Below are 25507 nucleotides of genomic sequence, written 5' to 3'. Positions count from 1 at the left end.
CTTTTTGAAGGTCTGTTATAGACAACATCTTTATTCTTTCTCTCATCTTGTTAGCTCATGGAGTCAGATTTGAGCGACGACAGTAAAGCCTCTTTAGGGAGTGAGGAAGAGGAAGATGAGGAAGAAGAGAAGGCTAGCCCCAGAAGGAGCAGGCGTAGAAGAAGCAGCATTGGTCTTCGGGTAGCCTTTCAGTTCCCTACCAAGAAACTGGCAAAAAAATCAGATAAAAACAATGCTTCTGAGCCGCTGTTTTCCAGCTCACACTTACAGGACAATAAAAAAGCAATTCTTGGAAGAAAGAAAAGCTGCAGACGGGGGAAGGAAAGGGACGATTCTGCCTCTGAGTCTGGCGACGACTCCAGGGATGAGGGCCAGGAGAGCTCAGATGCTCTGCTGAAAAGGACCATGAACATCAAGGAGAACAAGGCCATGGTAAGGCCCACGGCGGGCGGTCTGGGGGCCGTACCAGGCCCTGACCAGTGGCTGCTGAGGCTCACAGAACTGTTGGCCCTCACAGCCACTGCTGCTTTGGCTTCTGTCAGGAAAGGTGCTCTGGGTATTGGGTGGCCTTTCTCTTTTCCTGAACCCCAAACAGTTATTACCTGATCAGCTGTGGTTTAGGAATAGAAAGAGACTCCCCAGGACCATTTTTAGCCCCCTACATGGTGCCATGAGCTAATGCTGCTTACTGTTTATTAAGTTCTAAATATGTAGTAGTAATGGAGGTGAGAGAGGCTGAACAACTGGCCTGATACCAGCAGAAAGAAGCAGAGTGTACATAAGATGTTGTGAGGCCCACTTGAGAGTTGCAATGTACAGGTCAAGCAGGTGGCTTTCAACCTAGAAACCCTTCTCTTGTGATGACCCGCTGTGGTTTCAAGACATCACCTGAAGGAATGAAAGAAGTCTAGCTATTAAAACAACTGAAGAGTTTTGAATCACTTTAAAATGTCACATTAATAGAACAATTAATGGAACAAGGTGAAATCTTTGTGTATTTGGTTTTTTTATATGTGGTCAGTAACTGTTGTTTGCTTCATAATTTTGTATAGATGGGATTAAGAAAAAAATTTTACCATTCATCACTTTTAGCATTTTGGTGTGTTTTTTCTTTAATATTTTAAGAAAGGATAATGTAATGATACTGTATATGCAATCTTATATGCCTAATAAGTTACATAAGAAAATATATAGCCTACTTTTGGGTGAAGTGTATCCTAATACTCATCTATGCTTAGCGAAGGGAAATTTTTAGCAATGTATCTGTCTGCATCTTTAAAATAAGAACTGTGTTGTTCGTGATTTTTTTGGTGATACCCAAACATTTATATGTTTCAGAAGAATCCTAATTGATTTGTCCAAGTGGCATATTAATGCCTGTTATTTGGTGGTATTAGGTGTTTCTTTGGAAATATTTTCATGAATTATTTTTACTGATGAGAAATTAATCAACTTAATGAGTTTTTTGGAGCTCCGAATAACTGTCAGAACGATCTAGTTGAGCCTTTTCTGTTTTGAACATTATGAAACTTGATTCAGGTGTGCCAAATATGTTGCAGGGTCACACTGCTACTTAATGGCCCAGTTGGGATTCTAGCCTCATGCTCCAGGTCTTGGTCATTTCCTGGCCAGTTTTCACTGTGTCATGTCCTTATCTATAAGGAATGGGCATAGATTTTATTCTCATGAATGATATGAGCATCTCACCGCTGGAGATAAAAATCTTTACATGTGAGGTTAAAAATCTCACAACTGTTGAGATCTTACGTAAACTACTTCAGTGAAGTATCTCGCGGCTGCAAAAGTGGAGACTTGTGATGAGGTGTTCAATGAAGTAGACTTGGCAGTATTGACGTAAGATCCTCTCTTTTGTTCTGAACTTCAGCTTGCTCAGTTATTGGCAGAATTGAACTCGATGCCAGATTTCTTCCCAGTACGAACCCCAAGCTCGGCTTCTGTAAGTGGAACTCCTTATACTGAAACACATAATCGATTGGCAGATGGCTTTTATTCAAGAAAGCACCCAGATGCATACCTCTGTGCTCTGCTTTCAGAAGAAGAGAACAGCGAGGCGGGCCTTCTCGGAGGGACCGACCACGCGGCGCACGAACCCGGCCCGGAGCGCCCGGCCTCCCGAGAAGTTTGCTCTGGAGAACTTCACTGTCTCAGCTGCCAAGTTTGCAGAAGAGTTTTACAGTTTCCGAAGAAGGAAGACCATTAGTGGGGTATTTTCTGACCATAATAAGCAGATTCTTCTTTTTGAAGCCAGTGGTCCTCAGATATGAGTGTTCATCACAGTCACCCCAGGGCTTGTTAAAAGTGCAGAGGTCCTGACTTGGTAGGTCTGCAGCTGCTGAGAATTTGCATTTCTACCAAGTTCCCAGGGGGCGCTGGTGCTCCTGGGACCACACTGAGAAGAACCCCTAGTCTAAGCTGGAGGCGACGGGGAGAGTCCTTTACCTAAGCCGAGCCGAGGAGCCCTCAATGGTTAGGCCCCCCAGTTTGATCTCCGGTGGAGGCAGCAAAGGCCTGTTAACGCCTCCATTAGCTTGTGGTTTTGCTTGTGGGAAAGTACAGTGATTCCTCTGAGCCTTCCTGTTTTAGGAATGGGGCGTTTCAGGTGCTTTCAGTCTGGAGTGAGGAATTCTGGGCCCTTCCCATTTGTGGGTTAGCATTTCAGTGTGGTTCACTTCTGTGTCCTCACGGAGTTTACAGCAGGTGGCCACTTACTGGTCAGGTAAAACCTGAGCTGCTCATTTGTCGTTTATCACCTTGCCTTGCCGTGGCGGAAGCTCGGCCAGGTGTGCAGGAGCTCATTCAATTACTAAATGAATGAATGACTTTCGGGAAATAGAAGAGGGATGTAGTTAATATTCATGGTGCTAGAGCTCTGAACGTTTAAAATGTTTAAGAGTTTGTTTTCAACCGCTCAAAATATCTCATGCTGGGTCCCGCGTTGGCTTGTTTTGCAGGGGAAGTGCCAGGGCTCTCGACGGCGTCACCGTCTGTCTTCTTTTCGCCCCGTGGAGGATATCACTGAAGAGGACTTAGAAAATGTTGCCATAACTGTTCGAGATAAAATCTATGATAAAGTTCTGGTAAATTATACATGATGAATAATTTGCATGACTGTAATTCTTACTGGGAGTCTAAGGCACAGGTGTTTGAAATCCTGCCTTGTTTTTAACCTGGATCTGGGCCCACACCCTCCGCTGTCTCCCAGGGCTCAGAGGTGCACTCTGAATTGGGGGGTCAGCTGTCACTGGGACAGAGAGGATGGCTTAGTGCCGTAATTCTCACCAGGAGAGAGGTCTCTCTATCTGGGGGAAGGCAGGACTGTAGTCTGGAAAAGCATATTTATTTAAAGTTGTTATATTTTAAATATTTATGTGGTTTTTGTTTTAAACATTGAAAAACACAGTGTGCTTTTTGGCTAATATAACCATGGAAATTAAAGTTTCATAGAGTATCTGGTTGGTAGGAAATGGGTTAAAACTTCTTTTAAACGGTGATTTAGTAAGAGGCTGTCTGTTGTTCTGCATAATTTTTTAGATGAGTAATGGGACACTGTCTTAAGGTAGTTTTTAAATGTTTTTAATTTAAGTGTAACATTTTAAAACCCAGAGATTTTATACTCAGTGTCACGTGCCCTAATGTGCTTCTCTGGCCCCAGAACTAAACCTGCTGACAAGGCTCGTGGAGGGTGCCCTGGTTTGTACCGAAACAATGCTGCTCGATTCTGGGAGAGAGGCAGTGCGTCTCCATGCACTTAGAAATGCCCGTGACAGCATGTGGGCTTGTGGGCGTCACCCTATAAATCCCATGTTCACCCGCTGACCTCCTTCCCCCTCAGGGTAACACCTGCCATCAGTGTCGGCAGAAGACCATCGACACCAAGACAGTGTGTCGGAACCAGAGCTGCGGCGGGGTGCGAGGGCAGTTTTGTGGGCCGTGCCTGCGGAATCGCTATGGCGAGGACGTGCGGTCAGCACTGCTGGACCCGGTAGGAACAGCATTCGCATTTGTCATGAATTGTACTGGCGAAGGGAAGCAAGCCGAAGATGGGGCTCCCTGGGCCCTCATTGGGGACCTGTAGCTGCAGCTCTGATTTCTCTAGACCCCTCCCTCCCTCCTCTCGCTCTGCATCTTAAGACTCTGGCGGAAATGAAAAACAGTTTCCTTCTGGAAAAAGAGCAAACTGATCAACAGGTAGGACAGGAGAAGAGATTGTGTTGGGTCTCCCAGGGTCATTGCTGGGCTCTCGTACAGTTCTGGTTTGTACAGGTAAATCTGTCTGCCTTTCCTCCAGCAGCCTAATTCACCTTGGGTTTTTCTGGGCCAGGCCAGGGGAGTGTATATCGTGGTGGAGGGTGCCCGGCCTTGCTCTGAAGTTTCACATCTGTTAATGCAATTTATTTCTGTTACTAACTCATTTGACCTTAGGAAGTAGGTCTGTAACCTCCCTATGTCTCAGTGCCCTCTGTAAAATGAGACAGTAGTATCACGGTTAGCATGTATGCCCTTGAACCTGGGCAGTTGGGCTCCAGAGTCTGTGCTCTTAATCACTGTACAGCCTCTTACAGCAGTCATGGAGGTAAATATACTGCCCCCAGTTTGCAGATGAATATCAACCACTTAACTTCACTAGCAGTTTAACAGCAATCACACAAAGAGGGTGGAAGAGCTGGAATTCACACCTGGGTCTCACTGTCTTTTGGGAAACCCTGCACTCCCCACACAGGGCTGACTGCATGGGTGCGTGACCTCTGCGGTTGTACGAGGCTCTGCATTTGGTCTAATACTCCTGAAATTCTCCAGAATTTCTGAACAGGTATCAGCTAATTATGTAGCTGGTCCTGTCTAAAACCAACAAATTTTTCAGTGTTTCTCTGTGTGCCATGTTGGGTGATCAACCTTTCGGGGCCGGCTTGAAACACGTGAGGAGGAGACACGTTAGATAATCCTTCACCCTGTGACCTTTGCTAAAAGGTAACGCGTGTTGAAAGACTGGAGGAGAGGCCAGGTGGGCCAGGCTCCGGCAGAATCTCATCTCACCAGAGCCTGGAGGTAATGGGGAAATTTCTGCTGTCGTGTCTCTCCTAGGATTGGATGTGTCCTCCCTGCCGGGGGATCTGCAATTGCAGTTACTGTCGGAAGCGTGATGGCCGCTGTGCCACGGGGATCCTCATTCATCTGGCCAAGTTTTATGGTTATAATAACGTTAAGGAGTATCTGGAGAGGTAAGTCTCAGACCAAAAGTGGAGGTTGCCATCCGGGACCAGCAGGGGAGTCCCTCTAGGCGGGAGGTGGGTGCCTTATTTCAGGCGGATTCCTATGAATCACTTCGAGTGCCATCCGTTATCTGTTTGTATTGGAAAAAGCTCAGGACTGATATTTTCCCTGTTAGGAAATTCCCTCCTTTGTTAGAATTTTCAATTCAGTGCTTTCTGTATGCAAAATGTCGCCTCACTGTATAAAACAGAAGTGGAGTCTACAGGGCAGGCTGAGGGGAAGCTGCAGACTGTGAAGGGCCAGAGGCAGCCCCAACCCTACTGGGCAGAGAGGTTTGGGCGATGTGTGCCCAGGACAGAGTCGTCTCACTCTGGGGAGGAGGAGACGGAATTGAGGCCTACAGCAAACCCTGACGCGCGGTTTTAGAATGGGGCAGTGAGGCGCCTCACGTTCAGGGCCTGCCCGCGGGCCCTGCTGGTACTGACCTCGCGTCAGAAGATCAGAGTCGGGCTTTGTCCTCTTGGGGTTGTTGAGCCTCCAGCCGCAAATGCTGCTTTGTGTTTGCCTCCGTCCCACTCACTGCTTCTCACAGTAACACTTCCCATCTTTTTCTCAGTCTACAGAAGCGGCTGGTGGAGGACAATTAAGAGAAGGAAGAACCAGCCAGCTCGCCAGAGAGTACCGTTTGTGCCTGAGATTTCTTAGTCGTGTTTTTATACAGAAATTCGTTCTAGATCTAAATACTATTTTTTTAAAGATTGTTTATATGCTTAAAAAGATTTCTCAGGAACACAGCAAAGCAGAGGAATCTATATCCATGTATACGCAGGCCTGTTTGTAGTTGTTAAAAGCATCTGCAGATGATTACAAAGCACGGTTTAAATGGGGTGGAGTTTAAAGTTCAGGTAAGTAAGTTCTGCAGAAGCATTGTGTAGGCAGCTCTGGCCTTCGACCCTGTTTGATTATCCCTGTTGCCTAGATCTTTTACCTCCCAGACAGTAACTCCAGGTGGAGTTTTTACAGGGGTTATATCCCCTTCAGTTTCCCAAGTGACCATGTTCAAACCATATCGTTTAACCTGCTCTGGGTCATTGGAAACTTATATTGAAGAAGGTTCCTCGAAATTACAAAGTGCAATTAACCACAGAACTTGAGAATATTAGAGTTTTATTCAAACTTGAATGAACAAAAAGTGGACTGTCACTTCACTGACACTGGAGGCCTCAGAGCAATGCTGGCCGGCAGGAGTGTCCCCCTCTTCCTTCAGGATTCATCTGCTGCCTGGAGCCACTTGCTTCTAATATTTTGAAAGCATGTAGGCCTAAAAGATTTTGTTTAATATTTACAAAAACTCAAATTGCACTTACTAACTAACTGGGAGACCTCCAGCCACATTGTTTTTGAGGAACTGATTCTGAATAAGTTTCCAGTATTTTCTTCTACATTTCTTTCTTTCTCTCCCCATTCTCCACTTTTTAAGGATGGTGTTAAAAAAAAAAGATGACTGGATATGTAAGTTACTTAAAGGTTTTGGAATGTGTTTTATGCCTTTCAGTAGAATAAATGTGCATGGGAACACTGCAGTGTCACAATGAAAAATCTTCGCAGTGCTCTAGCTGAGGCTGGAGGAGTGAGTCCCAGCACGAGGGCCATTTTATGCTTCCAGCAGCAGAGCCACGCCTGCCAGAACCCATTTGGCCGTCTTCTCTTTGCTCTTCAACCTGAAGGTCCACACGTAGTTGGGGCCCCTCATTTTGGTTTTGTACACAGGGCACTCATAGGTGTGTTCGGTTTCCTGTCTGTCTATGGGTATGGCTTTCGCAAAGATGACGGGCATCACGGACATTAACTCCTTGAGGCGGGCTTCAACAATGGTTCCTGACTCAGTGTCCCATCTGGCACCTACAGCAAAAACGCACGAGTTGCAACAGTGTAGCATGTGGGTACTGATCCTCTACTTGTAGGCAATAAACATTCTGGTTTTGTCATGTTATAGCTTGTCACTGGCTTCCTTACTGAGCTGGCCCATGACTGAGATATATGAGGTAGGCTATCTACCTGCTGCCCAGGTGCCACATACACACTGGAAGCATAGATTGTTGCTCCCATGCTTGACACCTAAACTTTGCTACCAAAAGTAAACATTTGAATTCAAAAGGTACAAACTTGCACGAAAACAGATTCTAAAGCAAACTAGTTTGCCCTCCCTTTAAAAAAAATTGTGAATTTGAATGCTTATAGACTGTACGAGGAGTCTCTAGTTCAACACGTTCCCTCTCCAATGTGCCTTCTTTTCTTACGCCAAGTTCAGGTCAGTCACCTCCATCACCCACCCTGCCCTTAAATGTTTGAACTTGTTGCACTTGCTTTAAAGTGAAAAAAGAAGCATCCTGGTAGAGACTAGGATAAGAGGAAATGTCCTGCATGGCTGAATAATTTGGAAACTATTGCATTCTCTACCCGCCCCCTCTTAGAGAGTCACAATGTGCACTGCATCTTAAAGGCTCAGAGAGGGGCTGGCCCGCTGGTGCAGCGGTTAAGTTTGCACGTTCTGCTTCGGCGGCCTGGGATTTGCCGGTTTGAATCCCGGGTGTGGACATGGCACCGCTTGGCAAGCTATGCTGTGGTAGGCGTCCCACATATAAAGTAGAGGAAGATGGGCATGATGTTAGCTCAGGGCCAGCCTCCCTCAGCAAAAAGAGGAGGATTGGCAGCAGTTAGCTCAGGGCTAATCTTCCTCAAAAAAAAAAAATAAGGCTTAGAGAACCCTTATAATAAAACATCAGTGTGAAGTTAACCGACAGTTTTTAAAAAGAAGAATTTGAATTGATTATATTAAAAAGAAAAATAAATTCAGTGTATGTCTTAAATTATCCTGTGGCATTAACACCAGATATATGTGCAAATTCAAGTAGCAGCCATTAGCCTAAATGCCCTAAAATTTGGCTCACATTGGACACACATCCTGGCATTTAAATTGTTTGAAAGAGACTCCACATATTCCTTGGGGTGGTGTCTTACCTTCCATGAGGAGCCCGTGGAGATATGCGCCTTCCCTCGGGGGATGGCCATAATCTTCCTTCGTTTTTTTGGTAACATCAACAGTCAAGCACATTTTATCCAGTGGCCACGCATTTTTTCGAGCCATAGTCTGCATGATTGCTTTGGGAGGAGCAGAAGAAACAGGAATTGAAAGAGAGGAGATAAAGTTATACATAAGGTTCCCAGGAGCCACTGGTCAGATGAGTGTCTTCCTGAGGCGTGCTTTGGCCCCAGGGTGCGTGTGGCTGCTCTAGAGCAAGGGCTGGCGAACTCAGGCCCACATGACAACTTCCCTGCTTGTGTAAATGAAGTTTTACTGGAACGGCCATGCCTACTGGGCTTTGTATTATCTATCTGTTTGTTTTTGCACTATCCTGGCAAAGTGGAGCCGTCATGAAAGAAACCACGTGACCCTTGATGGAAAACGTCTGCTAGAGTGAACGTCATCCCCCCTCACATGGCTGCTCCTGGACCTCCTCCCCTTGCGCTGCTGCCTGCAATTTTATTTCCTCTGCAGTTTCTGCTGTCATTCCGTCTCCCTTTTCGGTCATGGCTACCGCAGGAGGACTGGTCAGCAGGGCAGGCAGAGTCACTCATAGGTAAAGCCAGGCAGGATTTCTGCTGGGGGGGGTGGTTCTGTCAGCATCGGGGGCTGCCCTACCACAGCCTTACCAGTTAAGAAGGACTGAGGATTGAAGAAGCCGGACAGCCACACCACAGCTGGAAGGGCGAGATCTTGTGTCCAGGTGTCGAGTTCTCGGCATCGCAAGAGGAGGTCATTAAACCTGTTTAGCAGAAAGCAAGAAGAAATAAACTTGCTTTTTAGTAATAGAGAAGTTTTCTAGTAAGATTAAGTAGATTCTGGGGAAGGGATGGTGGGGGTTGTGGGAGAGAAATAGACCACTGACGACCAGTAAGATCGTTGTCTGATGATGTGCACAACATTGTCCTTTTAAAGGGCTATATTTTTCTCTGTTGAGATTTTATATCTTAGAACTATTACCATTAGGGACAAGAAACACTGGGGAATGTGGAAAATTCATCTCCATTTATTCAACGACTATTTTTTTAGGTGGTCCTAGTGGTATGTGGTGACTATACACAGGTGGTCTGTGCCATGATCTGAGCTGACAAGTGCCAGCATGGAGGAGTGTAGAGGGTGCATGGAATGCACAGGAAAACACGTGTGTGTCTGAGGACGGGGAGGGGAAGGCTGTGATGACTGTTAGAAGACCAGAGTTACTGGGAAAGGCAGTAGAGCTCATGGCAGTAGACTTCTCACACGCGGAAATGACCTGAAAGCGGGAGAGGAAAGGTTATTAAGGGGAGCACCAGTCTTCCCTCCATTGCATGCCTGTAGTTTGAGAAATGCTATTTCTACACAGCTATTCTCATCTCATCCACACAATTATGGAAGATAGGAAGGATCTGCAGTTCACCTGAGGAAGCTGGCTCAGAGATGCTAAGGAGATAAGGTCATCTTTGATAAAATTAGATGTGAAACCTTGAAATGTAGGTTTAAGGGCTACTGAAAACATTGGGGAAATGGAGCCAGGGGTATGAGATGGAGCACAGAGAGGACAGCCCAGCAAGCCAGCAAAGCCTTCTCCAGGGTGAGGGCCACACAGGCTAGTGCTGCAGTGTCCTGGCAGCTGGGTTGGCTCAGAGTTACAAAGGAAGAGGGTTGAAGGAGGAGTCATCCCGACAAACCCCACTGCAGGCGACATGTGCCTGAGGTTGGGCTGTGAAGCAGGAAAGGCTCTAAACGTTCACGTTCAAACTTGGGTCCCCACAGGGAACATTCCTGCTAGCTATCAGCTATCAAAATAGTTCAAAATAGTATCAAAAATAACTATCAGCTATATCAACTACGGCCCTGTGCCCTGCCCCTTGTTAAATTCTTTCAAATAGCTGGCTTAGGCAAAACATACTTGAAGATAGAAAACACAAAGAGAAAAAGGCTAAGAACAGGAAAAGCAAGGATAGAAAAAGGCTTTTTATCTCAATGTTGCCATAAGATAAACACTGCAGCCAGACAATTTGCAATAAGTTTTTAAAAAGTGAAGTGATTGCTTGTATAAACGAGATTATGGTTTAGAAGTGATCAACTAAGAAAAAGTGAAGAAATTAAGTTAGAAGATCTCAAAAGCAGAAAAAGCAATTCTGGAAATGAATGGGAAAAGTGAAGCAGCATAAGGTAGAATAATAAGGAAAGCTAAATAAGATGAAATGGAAATAATGAAATTTACTGATACAATTCTAGAAAATTCAAGTTTCCCTCAATTACAAATTTGAATCTCTATAAATCAAGGACATACCATGTTTCAAGAAAATTTGACACAGAATAATCAATACTAAGATACATCTTAATATAGATGGTGAAGATAGAGAATCCCCTGAACAGCCAGGAAGACACATGGAGTCTTTTTTAATAAAGGGGAAAAAATTATGTCAGCTTCAGACACCTGCACAGCAGCATTTGATCAGAGGATAGAGTGATGGTTACAAAGTCTTCCAACAATGAATGGATTAAACTTTTTTTTTTTATAACCAACCAAACTGTCATTTGAGTATAAAGACAACTGATTATATGACATGAAAAACCACCAGCAAATCCAACAAAGAGGAAAGTTAATAACCCAGGAAATAAGAGGAATCTTGAAAAAAAAGATTCTTAAGTATGTTTAAAATCCTGAGAAAGAAAAAGAGGATAACAGTCATAAAAACAAAAGCAGAAAATTATGAAACTAGGTCAGGTACCTCCCCCCAAAATATAAACAATTTGGAACTGAAAATTGATTTTGGATAATGAAATTTTAGAAATTGAGGAGAGAGATAGTAGACCAGAGACAACTGAAGATAAAATGAAGATCACCCAGAACTGATGAAATCAACCAGAATACAGCAGAGAGAGAGAGAGAGAGATGGAAAATATGAGGGTTCAGGTAGGTAAATATAAGGAAGAGAACAGAGAGGGCAATATTTGGAGAAATAAGGACTAAAAGTTTTTCAGAGGGGAAGCAACAGGTGGACTCCCACATTGGTAACAGCTCACAGTACCAAGCAGGATACAGTTTTAGAAGTCCACACCTAAATACAGCAGTAAAAATAATAGAACATAAAGAGTAAAGGGAAAAGTCTTAAAAACTTCCCGCAGAGAATAGATTAGTTGTGAAGGAATGTCAAGTATATTTAAGAAGAGACTCATTAGCTATAATAAATGCCAGAAGACAATGGAGTTAGAACACTGAAGTTCTAAGAAAATAATAGTCTTAGAATTCTACATATAGGTAAACTTAAGAGCGAGAGTGCAATGAAGAGAAGTCAGACATGCAATACCATTTACTCCCCACTACATAAACTGAAAACCCTGCTGTATATTTTATCCTTTAGTGAAAAGAAAATGAGCCTAGAATGAGATGCAAAAGGCAACAATGAGCAAAGAAATCGCTCTGTGTTAAGGCAAAAATAACTATCGACTATAAACGAGACAAAAATACTGTGGTTTAAAATAAGGTTGAATTATAAGTGTGTATGTTGCAACGTAAAGTGTTTCCACTAAAACAATAGGAACTGTATGGGGATGAACATGGAACGAAGAAAACTATTAAACCAACAAGCCAGAAAAGGTGGAAATGAGAAGAAAGAGAAATTAGCACAAAATAAGACGGTGGAGATAAGTCCAAAATTATCTTCAGAAAGTTTATGTAAATATAAATATTTTTGATTGGACATATAACATCTGATTGTGGATATTCATAGTGATAACAGAAACCTGGCGACAGGCTTAGCTCACTGCCTGCTCTGGTTAGCTGCTGCCATCTGCAGCGTTTCCACGTTGCGCCTCCCACTTTGGTGTTTGCACGGATCCCACACGGCAGACACCCGGGTGGCTGGGGGCAATTCCAGGGTGCGGTCATTTGGAATTCTAATGGACTTTCCAGTTTAAGGCTCACAGTAGCATCATGGTTCATGGAAGAAAGTTTCAGGAAAGCAAAGATTTCCATACCGAAAAGTTGGGAATAGAGAGAACCTTGTGAAACTTCCTGTATTGATCACCAAGGCTAAGGAGCAGCTGGAGATAACACTGGCCCTCAGGCAGCTGTGAATTTCTGTCCCTGGCTTTGTGACACATCTCTGCAGTGACACCCACAAGTTGAAGACAGTCTGATTTACTGCATACCATACTACAAACTTTTAAAAGTTAGCTATGAGAAGGCCTTAGTAATCACTGGCTTGAAGATACGGGTATAAGATGACATGAGAGCAAACTCAAGTTGCCTTCCATGGCCGTTTAAATCATAACAACTCAATGAGGGAATTCCATTATTATCTAGATTTTTCAGAAGATCAACTGAGAAATTAGAGGTCAGGTATTTTGTCTAAGATCAAACTGCTAATAAGTAAGGGGCAGAATTTGAATTCTTGCTCTGAGCCTGACTGTTTTGGTGAGGAAAATTGGCCCTGAGCTAACATCTGTAGCCAATCTTCCTCTTTTTGCTTGAGGAAGATTGTCCTTGAGCTAACAGCAATACCAATCTTACACTATTTTGTATGTGGGCCGCTGCCACAGTGTGGCTTGATGAGCGGTGTGTAGGTCTGTGCCCTGGATCTGAACCCACAAACCCCAGGCTGCCAAAGTGGAGTGCTTGAACCTAACCACTAGGCCACTGGGCTGGCCCCTGAGCCTGACTTCTAATTGATTTTTGCCTTTGAAGCAACACACTAAGGAAACTCAAATGGAACTGCTGGTGGTTGGTTTGCACCCTTATGGGTGAGTACAGTCACAAAGCACAATCTTCACAGTTGTTACGAGGCTAAATAATAATTCAGAACACTGAATCAGCACTGAGGCAGATAAAGGCCAGTGGGAGTGAGGCTGGAGTTAGCTTACCACTGGGCCAGGCCATAAGTAGATGGATAAGCCAGTTTGCTCCAAGTGTCTGGTACGATGTCATAACTCAGTGCAGACTGCTGGGCTTCCACGTCAGGAGATAACGTCAGCTCCCCCTTGCATGGAGAAAAATGGCCACATAGTGAATGTCTTCCGATGTGGTGAAGCCTGCTCTAGTCCCACTTTTAAACTTACCTTCAAACCAAGGTCCAGTTGTTGAAGTGACGCACGCATTTCCCGAAGGAGAATATTCATTCTCTCACATTCTTGGAAGCAAACAAGAACATAGGGGCTTCTATTTGAGTTTTTTTGCATTATCTCTGCCATGTTGAACTCTTCTGGAAGTTTCTCCAAAATGTCATCCAAGATATTCTTAACCTTAAATCATTAACACACACAAGAATTTAGCTCCTTTCTATATCATTTTGGGTCATGGCCACTATGTATCCTCTATTTTTATAAGTCCCAGAACATGTCATACAACTCCCAAAGATACTTGCTAATGCATTTAAAAGATGCCCACTGCTCCCAGGAGGTGGGCAGAGCAGTACTGCCAACTACCTCAGCTACCTTCTGCACTGATGCAGCCCCTTCCCTCTGCTGCTTGTTTGCAGCTTAGTCACTGTTTGCGTTTAGGGCACATAAGAACTGTCATCTACTACATTTCATTTGTGTGTAAAGATTCGATCTGAGGAAGTAGAGGCTCAGCATTTGAGTATCACTTTTTTTTTTTTTTTTGGTGAGGAAGATTGGCCTTGAGCTAACATCTGTGCCAATCTTCCTCTATTTTGTATGTGGTAGGCCACCACAGCATGGCTTGATGAGCAGTGTGTAGGTCCATGCCCAGGATCTGAACCCATGAACGCTGGGCCACTGAAGCGGACTGGGTGAACTTAACCGCTCCTGGTTAACTGGGTGAACTTAACTAGGCTGGCCCCTGAGTATTACTTTTTGTAGTCTGCTAATTAAAAAAAAATTTTGAAAAGTCGCATGAACCAAAGACACCCTCTAAGTTTTAGCCAATTCTGGTGACTGTGATGCTGCCTTCCCAACTGACATACCCTGAAATTTTGGGGGCAATTTAGGTGAATATTTTCAACTACAGGAAGCCTCTGTCTTCTATAGTTGTTGCCCTGAAGAAATGAAAGATTCATACACCTGAGACCTGAATATGGACACAGTACCCTGATGTATAATGGAGTTTTACTGTATTGGGGAAACCAACAAATACCTAAAAAGGACAAAAGATTGAAAAATATTGCTTGTCTTCAGCCTCAGGCAACTTTCCCTCTTTCTCGCATTACTGCTATCATGCTTGCAAATTGCTTGAGCACCCTGGCAGGTAGTTTGTCAATCCTAAAATCTTCAACTTATTTATAGCAACAGGAGAGAGTATGAAGCACAGTGTAGGAGAGAAGTTAGGTAAAAGAATGGCTTTCGGAATCAACTAGAATTTGGTTTCCTTCATTGACCCTTTCAAGCTGCCTGGCCTTGGCAAGTCACCTAAGCTAATCTCTGAAATGGGGATCCTCATCCTACTCAGAGCTGTTGAGGCTTAAATGGCATATTTGTAAAGCACTTTCTTTAGTGCCTAGCATGTGGTGAGCACCCAGTAGGTGGTCAGTGCTCCCATCTGTTTGCCCGTCTGGGGTGTTGAGGCATCTTTACCTCCTTTGCTTTGCACTTTCTGGTTTAATGGCCATCTTGCTTCTTGGAAAGATAGAAGCACAAAAACTAGATGAAGACCCCATCCACCTCTCAGCTTCTGCTAACACTATAGCTTTCCCACGTGGAAGAATTGTTCATCTTCCTTTTTAAAATCTAAAATTCATGTAGGGAAAATTTTACTATATAGGATAAAACATGCTGCAAGAAACTCTTAAAGCTGCTAAATTACAAATAATGTCTCAACAAATGGCCTTGTTTCAAGAAATAATTGAAAAATTTCAAGAAATCATATGCGAAGTTCCTGGGACCTCAATTAGATCTGATGTTTAGTGTGTTCCAACAACCTGAATCTTTGATTCATAATTTTGAGAGAAATAAGGCTAATTTGTTTGGGGAAAAAATAATCTATTCATGTTTTAAATTAATGAGAAGATTTTAATCTAAAGGTAAAAAAAAAAATTATTTGATGTCCATTTCTCCTCCCCATCATTCTAGGGCAATAAATTTCTTCAAAAGAATAATAACACCAATCTCCCAAGACGATGTAAAAAAGATACTATAACAAAATGATGGAGCCAAAAACACATTGAGTGAAAGGCAAGCCATGTATCTGAAGAAGATATCTGCAGTACATATATCTGACAAAAGACACACATCTAGAATAAAAAGTTCTTATAGGGGCCGGGCCCATGGCCAAGTGGCTAAGTTCACGTGCTTCACTCCAGTGGCCCAGGGTTTTGCTGGTTCAGGTCCTGGGTGTGGACTTAGCACTGCCCATCACTGCTCAGGTGGCATCCCACATAGCACAACCAGAAGGATCTAAAACTAGTATATACAGCTATGTACTGGGGGGCTTTGGGGAGGAAAAAAAAAGAAGACTGGCAACAGATGTTAGTTCAGGTGCCAATCTTTAAAAAAAAAAAAAATAGTTCTTATAAATCAGTAAGAAAAAGATTGACAACCCAGTTAAAAATTGGGTGAGCACCTGGAACAGGTACTTCACATGAAAGTATATCCAAATAGCCATAAGCGTATGAAAAGATGCTCAATATTATTCCTCAGCTGAGGAATGCAAAGTTAAAACCACGATGAAATACCATTATCCCTAACAAGACCCCAAGGAACAGGGAACTCACACACTGCTGGCAGGAGGTACAACCACTTTGGAAAACTGTTCAGGAATATTTACTGAACATTATACTAAACATTATATACTAAACATTATACCCTTTGATCTAGCAATTCTGCTTCTGGGTATAGAGGAATGAGTGTTATGAGTAGATACCTGTGAGAGTTACCTTTGTCTATTGACAAAAGACTGTAAAAGAATGTTCATAGCTGTAATATTCATAATAGCAAAAAACTAGAAACTCAAATGTCCATTCCCCATAGAATAAAAAATTATTCGTATAATAGAATAGTAAACAAAAATGGCCCACTAGTCCATGCAATAACATGTATAAATCTCACCAATGTAATGTGGAGTCAAAGGAGCCAGACATAAAAAAGCACATACTGTATGACTCCGTATATTTGAAGTTCAAACACAGGCAAAGCTAATCTGTGGTGATAGAGGTAAGGAGAGTGCTTATCTTTGGGCTGAGGTGGAGCATGACTGGTATCTTTGGTAAGGGGCATGAGTATTTTGATCTGAGTAGTAGTAATACGGGTGTAGACAAAGGTAAAATTCATTGAGTTGTACACTTAAGATTAGTGTACTTCACTATATTTATGTTATACCTCAATAGAAAAGAAAAGAAAGACCCTCTACCTTGTCTTCTGTGGACTGCCCCAGCTCCTCACTGCTGAGCGCATTCCTGGGCTGCATCTCCAGCAGAGTTCTGAAGAGGGTGTTGGACGTCACCGTCAGGAATTCTATTTCAGCGTTTGGGTGGAGGCCATACAGTGCTGGGCTTTCTGGAGGGAGCATGTCCTCTATGTACTGGTGGTAGCCTGAATAATCTAGATTGGGTGGAGCTGCAAATCCTGGTGCCAGCATGAGTTCATCTTCGATCTTCAACACAGAGGAAAAGTGGGTTATTCCAAATCCAAGTGGACATCAATCTCCACTTCCTAAACACTTTGAGAACACTCTGGTAAGAAAGTCCCAGCACGATGCTGGATAGGTGGCAAACTCTCTCCAGTGTTTCATGACCCTTCTGTAGTCTGTCATTCTGCTCTGTGTATGGCACCAGCCTGACCTCTGGGGAGGTCTAAGGAACACACATGACTCTTATCACACATGACTCCTCTCTAAGAAGACTGACTTTGCAGTTTGTTTGAGGCAGCATGATACATGCACATAAAGGGAATAAACAGGTGTTGAGCCGTTTTGTATTGCTGTGTTGCTCAACTCAAGATTCAGACCCCGGGGCAGTTGCTGGCACATACTGGTGCTCAATACATAGTTGCCTAATGAATGCAAGGCTGCAGTAATCAGGCATTTATCATGCCCATCCACTTCATTCAGGCTGGGGAAGAGGGTAGACATTCCACATAGAGGAATGTTCTTAACAAAGGCAATGAGAACAGCAATACCAAAACTTCTAAATATTAGAATGTAGTTCTTCAAAATGTAACAAAAGAATTTATGGGCCTGAGTCTCTGACCAGCCATAAAGAGAGTCAATCGAGTGCTTATAATTTTCTAGTTAACACAGTATAATCCCAGATTTTTTCTCTGTTCTTTAGTTCCCAGGGGCCCATTACATCTCTGTTTTTACTTTCCCAATCTCTCTTGCTGTAAATTCTGTCTATATGCGCTGAAATGTACAAGGGGATGCTATTTTCTTCAACTATCACCTCATGTAACTATTTTATGCCTAGATTTTCTAAATCATTTTCTGAAAATGGGGTTTGTCTCTATAATTGTGTATGTTATGCCATCTTGTCCCCTCATTGTCACCTGGAGACAAAGTCAATATTCATTAATTCATTCAGTAATATGTACTGATCACCTAGTACACCCCAACAAGCATTGGAACTATGAAAGATACATATGACCTAGTTCTTAAAAAACTCACAGTCTAATAGGGACAAAATAAGAGTGATTTTCTACATAATCTTGTCATCTGTAACAGCGGTTTGTTCCTTCCTTCCCAAACCTGCGATCCCAGATTGCCTAGAGAGAGCCCGTGTCCTTGGAGACGAGAGCAGTTGCTCTCTGAATTCTAACAGGCATTTCAAATATTCGAGTCAGCATTTCTACTTTTATTTTGCACCGGGAGCATTTTCGAATTATCCCATCTTTCATATTGCCAGAAACAGAAATCTTGACCCAGAAAATAGGAGAAGGAGCCGCTTAGACTATCACCACCAATATTCATTAGCTTGGTTTGTTTTATTCATCTATTCACGTTTGCTATCATCCCATATTTATATATCAGAACAGTCAAATTTTAAACTTCACCTGACTCAGGGTGACCAAAATAAAACTGTGAAGGAGATTTAAGCTCACCATTATTAGTCCACGGTAGATAAATTAGCCAAAATAAAAATATGGGCACAAAATATAAATAATAAAACCAAAAGTTAGAATAAACATATCTAAATCAAACTTTATTCCCTACAAACAAGGACTTGGTCTTCCCTGTTAGTGCTCACTAGATAGTTGAAAGAAATTTTAAAAGCCACATTTAAACTGTCCTTCAATAAAGATAAAAAGTTAAAAATAGAGTTTCAAGCAAAGAAACTAACCCCATAATGGAACCACCTGGAACTGTTAAAGTGCTGTGGGGACTGGACATATGAGCGCATACTCCTAATGCTAGTGGGAGTGCAAATGATCCTTGCTTTCTGGAAAGACAGTTAGGCAGTCTGTTTACAAATACGTGAAGCGTGCCTTCTGTATGTCAGGCAATGAATGAAACAAAGGAAAACTGCAAACTCAAAGGAGAGGGCTTGAGGTTTACAGCCAGACAGACCTGGTGCAGTTCCCATCCCTGAATGGTTTGGTGGCCTTACAAAAATGGCAGTGTATCTGAGTTTCAATCTCACCGGTAAAATGCGGCTCGCATTAGCAACCTAATGATTGTGGCTGTGAGAATTTAATGACAAGGTGTGCAAAGAGATAGGCACACAGCAGGCTTTTATAAAGGTTAGTTTTGGTCTTCCCTGTGCCCTAGGAGCAGACATGATTATTTCAAGCATGTCTTGATTTTCTGGAAGGGAAAACAAAACTTGAGAAATGTCCCATAAATTCCTACTATGATGTCAAACAAGGAAAGTTTGTAAAGCAAGGCTTGGGTCATACAGACACTTGTGTCCTTTAAGAAAACTGAAGATTTCAGCGTATTCAAGGAGTTCCGTAAATCCTGATTCTGAATTCAGGCCATCTCCCTTCCCACTCAAGGGCTTTTATGAAAAGCTGCTTGCGGACGAGGCCCTAGCCATAGAGCTCTCTGCATGGTGGCCACCTGTCTTGCCTTTAGGGCAGGGCTGTTTGAGAAGGTGGTTGTCATGCTTCAAAGAATCAGTAGTTGTAAACAGACATGTCTCCAAGGAAGATACACAAATGGCCAATAAGCACAGGAGAAGGTGCTCAACATCATTAGCCTCCAGGGAAATGCAAATCAAAACCACAGTGTGATACCACTTCACACGCACCAGGAGGGCTAAAATCAAACATACAGACAACAGTGTTGGCGAGGATGTGGAGAGAATAGAGCCCTCATACATTGCTGGTGGGAATATAAAATGGTGCAGCCACTTTGGAAAACAGTTTAGTGGTTCCTTAAAACATTAAACATAGAGTTACCAAATTCCCCAACAATTTCACTCCAAGGTATACACTCAAAAGAAATGGAGATATATGTCCACACAAACAGTTCTACATGAATGTTCATAGCAACATTATTTACAATAGCCAAAAGGTGGAAACAACCCAATATCCATCAATGGATGAATGGATAAACAAGATGCAGTATATCCATACAATGGAATATTACTTGGCCATAAATAAAGTACTGACACAGGCTGTAACATGGATGAACCTTGAAAACATACTAAGTGAAAGAAGTCAGACACAAAAGGCCACATATTGTATGGTTCCATTCATATGAAATGTCCAGAACAGGCAAATCTATAGAGACATAAAGTAGATCAGTGGTTTCCTGGGGCTGGGGACTGGTGACGCTGAGGGGGAGAGGATAGTGAGTGACTGCTAATGGGTACAGGGCTGCTTTTGGGGGTGATGAAGATGTTCTAAAATAGATTGTGGTGATGGCTGCACAGCTGTGAATATACTAAAAACCTCTGGAGTGTCCAATTTAAATTGGTAAATTTTATTGAGATAATTCACATCATAAAACTATTAAAAAAAAGAATCAGTGGAATTGTACTCAAGGAGAATGAGCCTCCACATCATGAAAAATTCAAGGATTTGAAGTCATATTTGTGGAAATCAGTGCGAGGCACAATGATTAGAAACTGGGAAAGCCAGCGTTCTGCCACTCTGGTGACCCTATGGGATTATTGTCCTTTTTACATTTTCCTTTCTGGTATTTAATAAAAGACTCACCTTCTCTGCTGCTTCTCCAGCTAGTCTTGGTTATGACAAGAAGCTCCCAGATCATTGTGAGTCTAAAGAAGTGACTTTGCCCTTGGCCTTTGGAGTAAAACAATGCCATGGCCCCAAAGGGTGGTGAGGAATTTTCAGAAATTACTCAAAGTTGAATTACATTATCATGGTGTCTTTAGAGCTTAAAGGTACATTAGTGATTTTTATAGACAATACCTTCATTTTACAAATAAATAAACTGAGGCACAGGGAAGCCCTGTGCAAAGCTGGACAGCAAATTAGTGGCAGAACCAGAACTAGAGCTCCAGTCTCCTAGACTGTCCAGTGTTGTTGTCATGCCACCCTCCATGCACAGTACAGACACGGGTCAGTGTTTTGGTGACCTGTGCTCCAATTACTACAAACAGATGAGCATTCCAACTAATGCAGCATGCTGCGGAGAAAGACTGTTGTCTGTGGAGTCTGATTGTGAGTTCAAATCCTGATTTTTCTACTCACCAGTCATTTGACCTCTCTGAGCCTGGCTTCCTTTTTTGATTACATGGGATAATAATACCTACTCTGCAGGATTGTAGTGAGGAGAAGAAATAAGACACACGAACTGTATAGTACTGACCCCTGGCAGAGAGCAAGTATTTAATAAATGGTTTCCATTGTTATCATCACAGATTAAATAAAAAAAAGTACAGTCAAGTATGAAATATATATTATGAAAATTTATACTGCATAATAAAAAAATATCCCCCTTTTATTAAGCATTTTGTTCTAACACTGTATAAATGCTCAAACCTGACAATAAACCCATGAGTTGAGCCATTCTTGTTTTGTAGATGATGAAGCTGAGGCTCAGGTTCAGGGATGTGTCTAAAATCACCGCAAATACAAGGAAGAATTGAATTCGAACCCAAATTGTTTTTTTTTTCCACTTCAAAGCCCAGCCTCTTAATTATTATTCTATACCACAAAAATAGTTTTAATATATGACAACCTTCAGGTAACCTGATACCTTATTTTCCAAAAGTAATTTCCTGTCTGTCTTGTTTAGCACTGCTAGGTATGCACCTTACGTGAGAGAATGTTTCTTCTGTAACTTTGGCCAGAGACCCTCTATGGCACATTGCTTCCAAGAACCCTCTCTGAGTGCATCCCCACTTATCCAAGAAATTCAGCCATCCTTCTAACAGGACGACGTCACTAAAAGCATTCCGGTTCCTTTGATAAAAGCAGTGGAACTTTAAAGCCCACACCATTAATGAGTTGCTTGTTGCTCATGTGCCTATGCAGCTGAAGATACCAATTTCCAAATAAGGTGACCAATATGAGAAGTGGCAAAAAGATGTGTCCTGCAGATGCTGACGTGTTAGATCAAGTTCCTAATAATATAAACAGCATGAGCAGGAAAACATTTGTATGAGAACAAAATAACTGGAATTTTGCAGCCTCTGGCCCCAAGTCAGTAAGTGCTTTAACTTCCTCTGGTGAGTTGAAAAGGTAGCATTGTGCAGTGAGGATGCAAGCTGGCAAATGAAGCATTCCAATCCTGAAAACCTCACCAGATCTGCATGGAAGAGCGGATACCTAAATTTCCAAAGGGCTAACACACACCAGTGATGCCCGTCACGTTTCATCACCTATATTTATTTTACAATTATTTGGATGTTACAATTATTGGGAGTTCAGACTTGTGAAGGTTAATGGACTGTCTCGTTTGGCAACAGTAATTCTCTCCTTATCCTCAGGCCAGAACCAGAGAGGGAGCATCAGCATGAGCTTCTCGCTCTGCCCCTTAACCTCCACCATCATTGGGAAGAATCAGCCTCTGTAAAGGTCGCTGTTTAGCTTTCCCATCTCCATGGTAACCTACTTCCAGACCTCTTCTGAGGAGTGAATTCCAATTGTGTTAAATTGAAAGTGTCTTTCTGACCTGTGAAATCCTGCTTATTAGAACTAGGAAAGAGCAGGAGACTCACAATCAAAAGATACACTTAAATGACAGTCACATGACAGGACAGTATTTTTTCCTGCATTGTCCCCAAATTGTTTAACTTTATTAAAAGTAGTAAAAAATAACCTGTCCCCAATTTTCTATATCAGACTACAATACATCATGTTTTCTAATACATGATTGTATTATTTCTCAAAATGGACTTGAGGAAGGTGGTCAAAACTATGTAATGCTTTTAGGAGATGAAGTTCTCAGAGAAATTATAAACAGGAGATTGCTCAGACCATTTAAAAAAATACAGCACTGCTCAGGTGTCTTGCCCACCAACTGGAGTAGAGATGGCATGGTATAGGGTGCCGTGGGTTTCCAAGAAATAATCAGGCAACGGCCATGAACCTGAACACCTTTAAAGAGAGAGAGAGAGCACGAGAGAAGTGTGGCCCCCACCTTCAGCTACTTCAATATGGAAAACAAGAACTGAGTTCTTTTGCCAGAAAACACAGCCCTGGTTACAAACCATGTGGGTGTGTGGTCTACGCAGACCTACTGTTGACAAGATGAGAAATGGGCAGAGAGCGTCTGGGCTCTTTAAACCCCAGTACCAGGGTGCTCTTCCCCTTCCTCACAGAACGAAGAGCTGGGTTCGCACCACATTTTTCTTGAGCACATATTTAGTCAGGAGTTACTGATCAAAATTTACAATACTCCATGGCTTCTTTGACAGGGAAAAAACTATGGATTTCATTTATTTCAGAGCCCTTGAATTGAAGTCGATACACCCATCTTCTAGCTAGAGCTCTTGCCCAGGATAACTGAGTGATGGGGGCAAATCACCGTGCCTCAGTCTCTCTGTCTATAAAATGGGGTAACACTGTTAGTTCTGTATATCTCACTGGGTTATTCCAAAGATCCGGTGAGTCAGTGCATATGGGAGTGCTTCACGTGGGCATACTCTACATGCACAGAAATCACCTGTCTGGTCTTGTTAAAACGTAGATTCTGATTCTGTAAGTCTGAGATGGGGCCCAAGACTGCATTTCTAACAAATTTCCAAACTCTTGAAGGTGGGCCAGAATACACTCACAGAAGGCCAAGAATCCTCAATTAAATTCAAGAATTATTTATATAGTGAAATTAGTTTAAAAAATTATTAGGATTTTCTCCTCCATGAAATGGATTAAATGTCTTACCAGAGATGGATTCATGAATTCTTCTAAATATACCCGACACAGTTTGCGATCCCAATCATCTGTGATGTGGCCCCCATACATGATCTCGCCAAAGAGATAACGGAGGTCCTCCCATGGGACCTGGGGGGAAAAAATCACACCAATGTTCACTCCTGGGCCCAGGGCATCTGCCTCAGAGCAGTCAACCAGCAGCACATGCCTCTTTACAAGCCCCTCTAACACAACATGTCCCCAAAACCCCAACAAAAGGAGCATTTGAAAGAGGTTCAGAAAGTGTGTAGGCTTCTGCATAAATTTCTTTCGTTTTTTTGTTTTTTGAGGAAGATTAGCCCTGAGCTAACTACTGCAAACCCTCCTCTTTTTGCTGAGGAAGACTGGCCCTGAACTAACATCCGTGCCCATCTTCCTCTACTTTATACACGGGATGCCTACCATAGCATGGCTTTTGCCAAGCAGTGCCATGTCCGCACCTGGGATCTGAACCAGCGAACCCTGGGCTGCCGAGAAGTGGAATGTGTGAACTTAACTGCTGTGCCACCGGGCCAACCCCAGAATTTCTTGAGAGAATTCTTTTCAGGGTGTTTTACTACATTCAGTGAAAATTCACTAACAGTAAGCTTTTTATGCAGATTTTAAAGCCAATGATTATTTCCTAGAACATGTTATGCAAGGAAAGTATACACATTCAAAACCACATCCAGAAATCATGAGAGGCCTTTGAGGTATGACATGTTTTTATGATAGGATTTTTATCAGGTTTTATGATCTGATTCAGGAAAAAAAGAAAACCCCATACAATTGAATTTGGGGTGTATTTAGAATTTTATTACCTTCTCAAAGTCCAGGCAAACCAATCTCCTCGCCACAGACTGGTTTGAGGGTTCAGTTTCTGGCATGACTGGCCTACCTGACTCTTCTAAGGGTTGTGACTCATGACTGTACCGTGTTTGATTCAAGAAATCACTGGATCTCCTCTTTATCTGGCTTAGCAGGGTTGAAGCCTATCTTTGCTACCCTTTAGCTTCCTCTGGGTTTACAAAACATGCCAGTTTGTGATGAAGCCTTTCTAGACAGGAACCTTTATACCCTCGGGGGCAGTATATTGCCTCCCAACAGTTCAAGTAAAAACTTAATTATAGCCTTCAGTTGTCGCATGATGTGACAGAACAAGTAAAATTGCTTCAACTATTCCAATGCACTTGCTACAAGTTTATTTGAATTTGAATAAATGAACCTCACATATGTCTTTCTTTTAAGCTGGTTGGATGTGAATGAAAAATAAAAGACAAGTGACTAGACTGCACCGTGCTGTCTCAAGCACCCCAGGAACTACCTTCCATATAGCTGAAATGCATGGGAAACAAAGACCTCAATTTTATTTCTCTTTCTGATCACATTTAATTAATGCCTGCTATACATTCTACCATCTCATATATATCTCCGTCAAGATTTTAATTAGCTAGGGATCAGTTCTCTTCAATAACTGATTCTCTCTCCCCAAATCCTGGTCTTTGTTTTTCACATACGCCTTCTTGAAAAGGGCATTTTGTACAACCAAACTGTGTGCACGTATTAACTTAATTCGCAGATCCTGGTAACTTGCTTTGTGATGTGTGGTAAATGACTTGGGTCAAGACACCTGAGAGACAAACGAGTGTGTTAAAAACCAAAGGCTGTGTTGATCTGGAACATTGGCGGGAGAACAGCAGGACACAGCACAAGTCAGCTGGCCAACTGGTGTTGCCAAGGCCCAGGATGTGAGAGCTGGGGAGGAACGCAAGTGTCAACTCCTCTCTTCTCTTTATTTCTACCTCAATTGTATACAGGATTCAGCTGAAACAGGATAATATTCCTGGTCGCAGCCTCATGGGACAGTTAGGAAGGACGAATAAAAGTATTAAATTGTCCATTTTGTTTTCTACCCAGAACTATTATAATAATTAATCTTATGTGCAACATTTTAAACAAAATATGCTAAGGTCCACACAAAATACTATTTATTAGAATGGTTAAAATATG

General features: G+C 42.5%; 2 protein-coding genes across 6 annotated transcripts in view; one reads left to right on the top strand and one right to left on the bottom strand.

Moving 5' to 3' along the window:
- Positions 1-7225, top strand: part of CDCA7L (cell division cycle associated 7 like) — a 49787-nt gene extending 42562 nt beyond the window's left edge. For 2 of the 4 annotated variants that reach the window (XM_023639350.2, XM_023639349.2), the window contains exons 4-10: positions 55-432; positions 1886-1957; positions 2055-2225; positions 2973-3098; positions 3854-4003; positions 5104-5240; positions 5849-7225. In XM_023639350.2, coding sequence (XP_023495118.1) covers positions 55-432; positions 1886-1957; positions 2055-2225; positions 2973-3098; positions 3854-4003; positions 5104-5240; positions 5849-5879 — 1065 coding nt within the window. In that variant the 3' untranslated portion in view covers positions 5880-7225. The remainder of the gene's footprint in view (positions 1-54; positions 433-1885; positions 1958-2054; positions 2226-2972; positions 3099-3853; positions 4004-5103; positions 5241-5848) is intronic. The other 2 variants (XM_023639351.2, XM_070264675.1) reach the window with 1 other exon arrangement.
- Positions 6383-25507, bottom strand: part of DNAH11 (dynein axonemal heavy chain 11) — a 295727-nt gene continuing 276602 nt past the window's right edge. For both annotated transcript variants that reach the window (XM_070264673.1, XM_023639347.2), the window contains exons 76-82: positions 23489-23608; positions 16608-16850; positions 13364-13546; positions 13169-13284; positions 8947-9059; positions 8254-8394; positions 6383-7134 (exon numbers count right to left, since the gene is read on the bottom strand). In XM_070264673.1, the coding sequence (XP_070120774.1) occupies positions 6887-7134; positions 8254-8394; positions 8947-9059; positions 13169-13284; positions 13364-13546; positions 16608-16850; positions 23489-23608 (1164 nt within the window). In that variant the 3' untranslated portion in view covers positions 6383-6886. The remainder of the gene's footprint in view (positions 7135-8253; positions 8395-8946; positions 9060-13168; positions 13285-13363; positions 13547-16607; positions 16851-23488; positions 23609-25507) is intronic.

This window comes from Equus caballus, chromosome 4 (genome assembly GCF_041296265.1).
Source record: "Equus caballus isolate H_3958 breed thoroughbred chromosome 4, TB-T2T, whole genome shotgun sequence".
NCBI classification, from domain to species: Eukaryota; Metazoa; Chordata; class Mammalia; order Perissodactyla; family Equidae; genus Equus; species Equus caballus.
The sequence above is the reverse complement of the archived record's forward strand: the minus strand, read 5'-3'. Positions and strand labels throughout refer to the sequence as shown.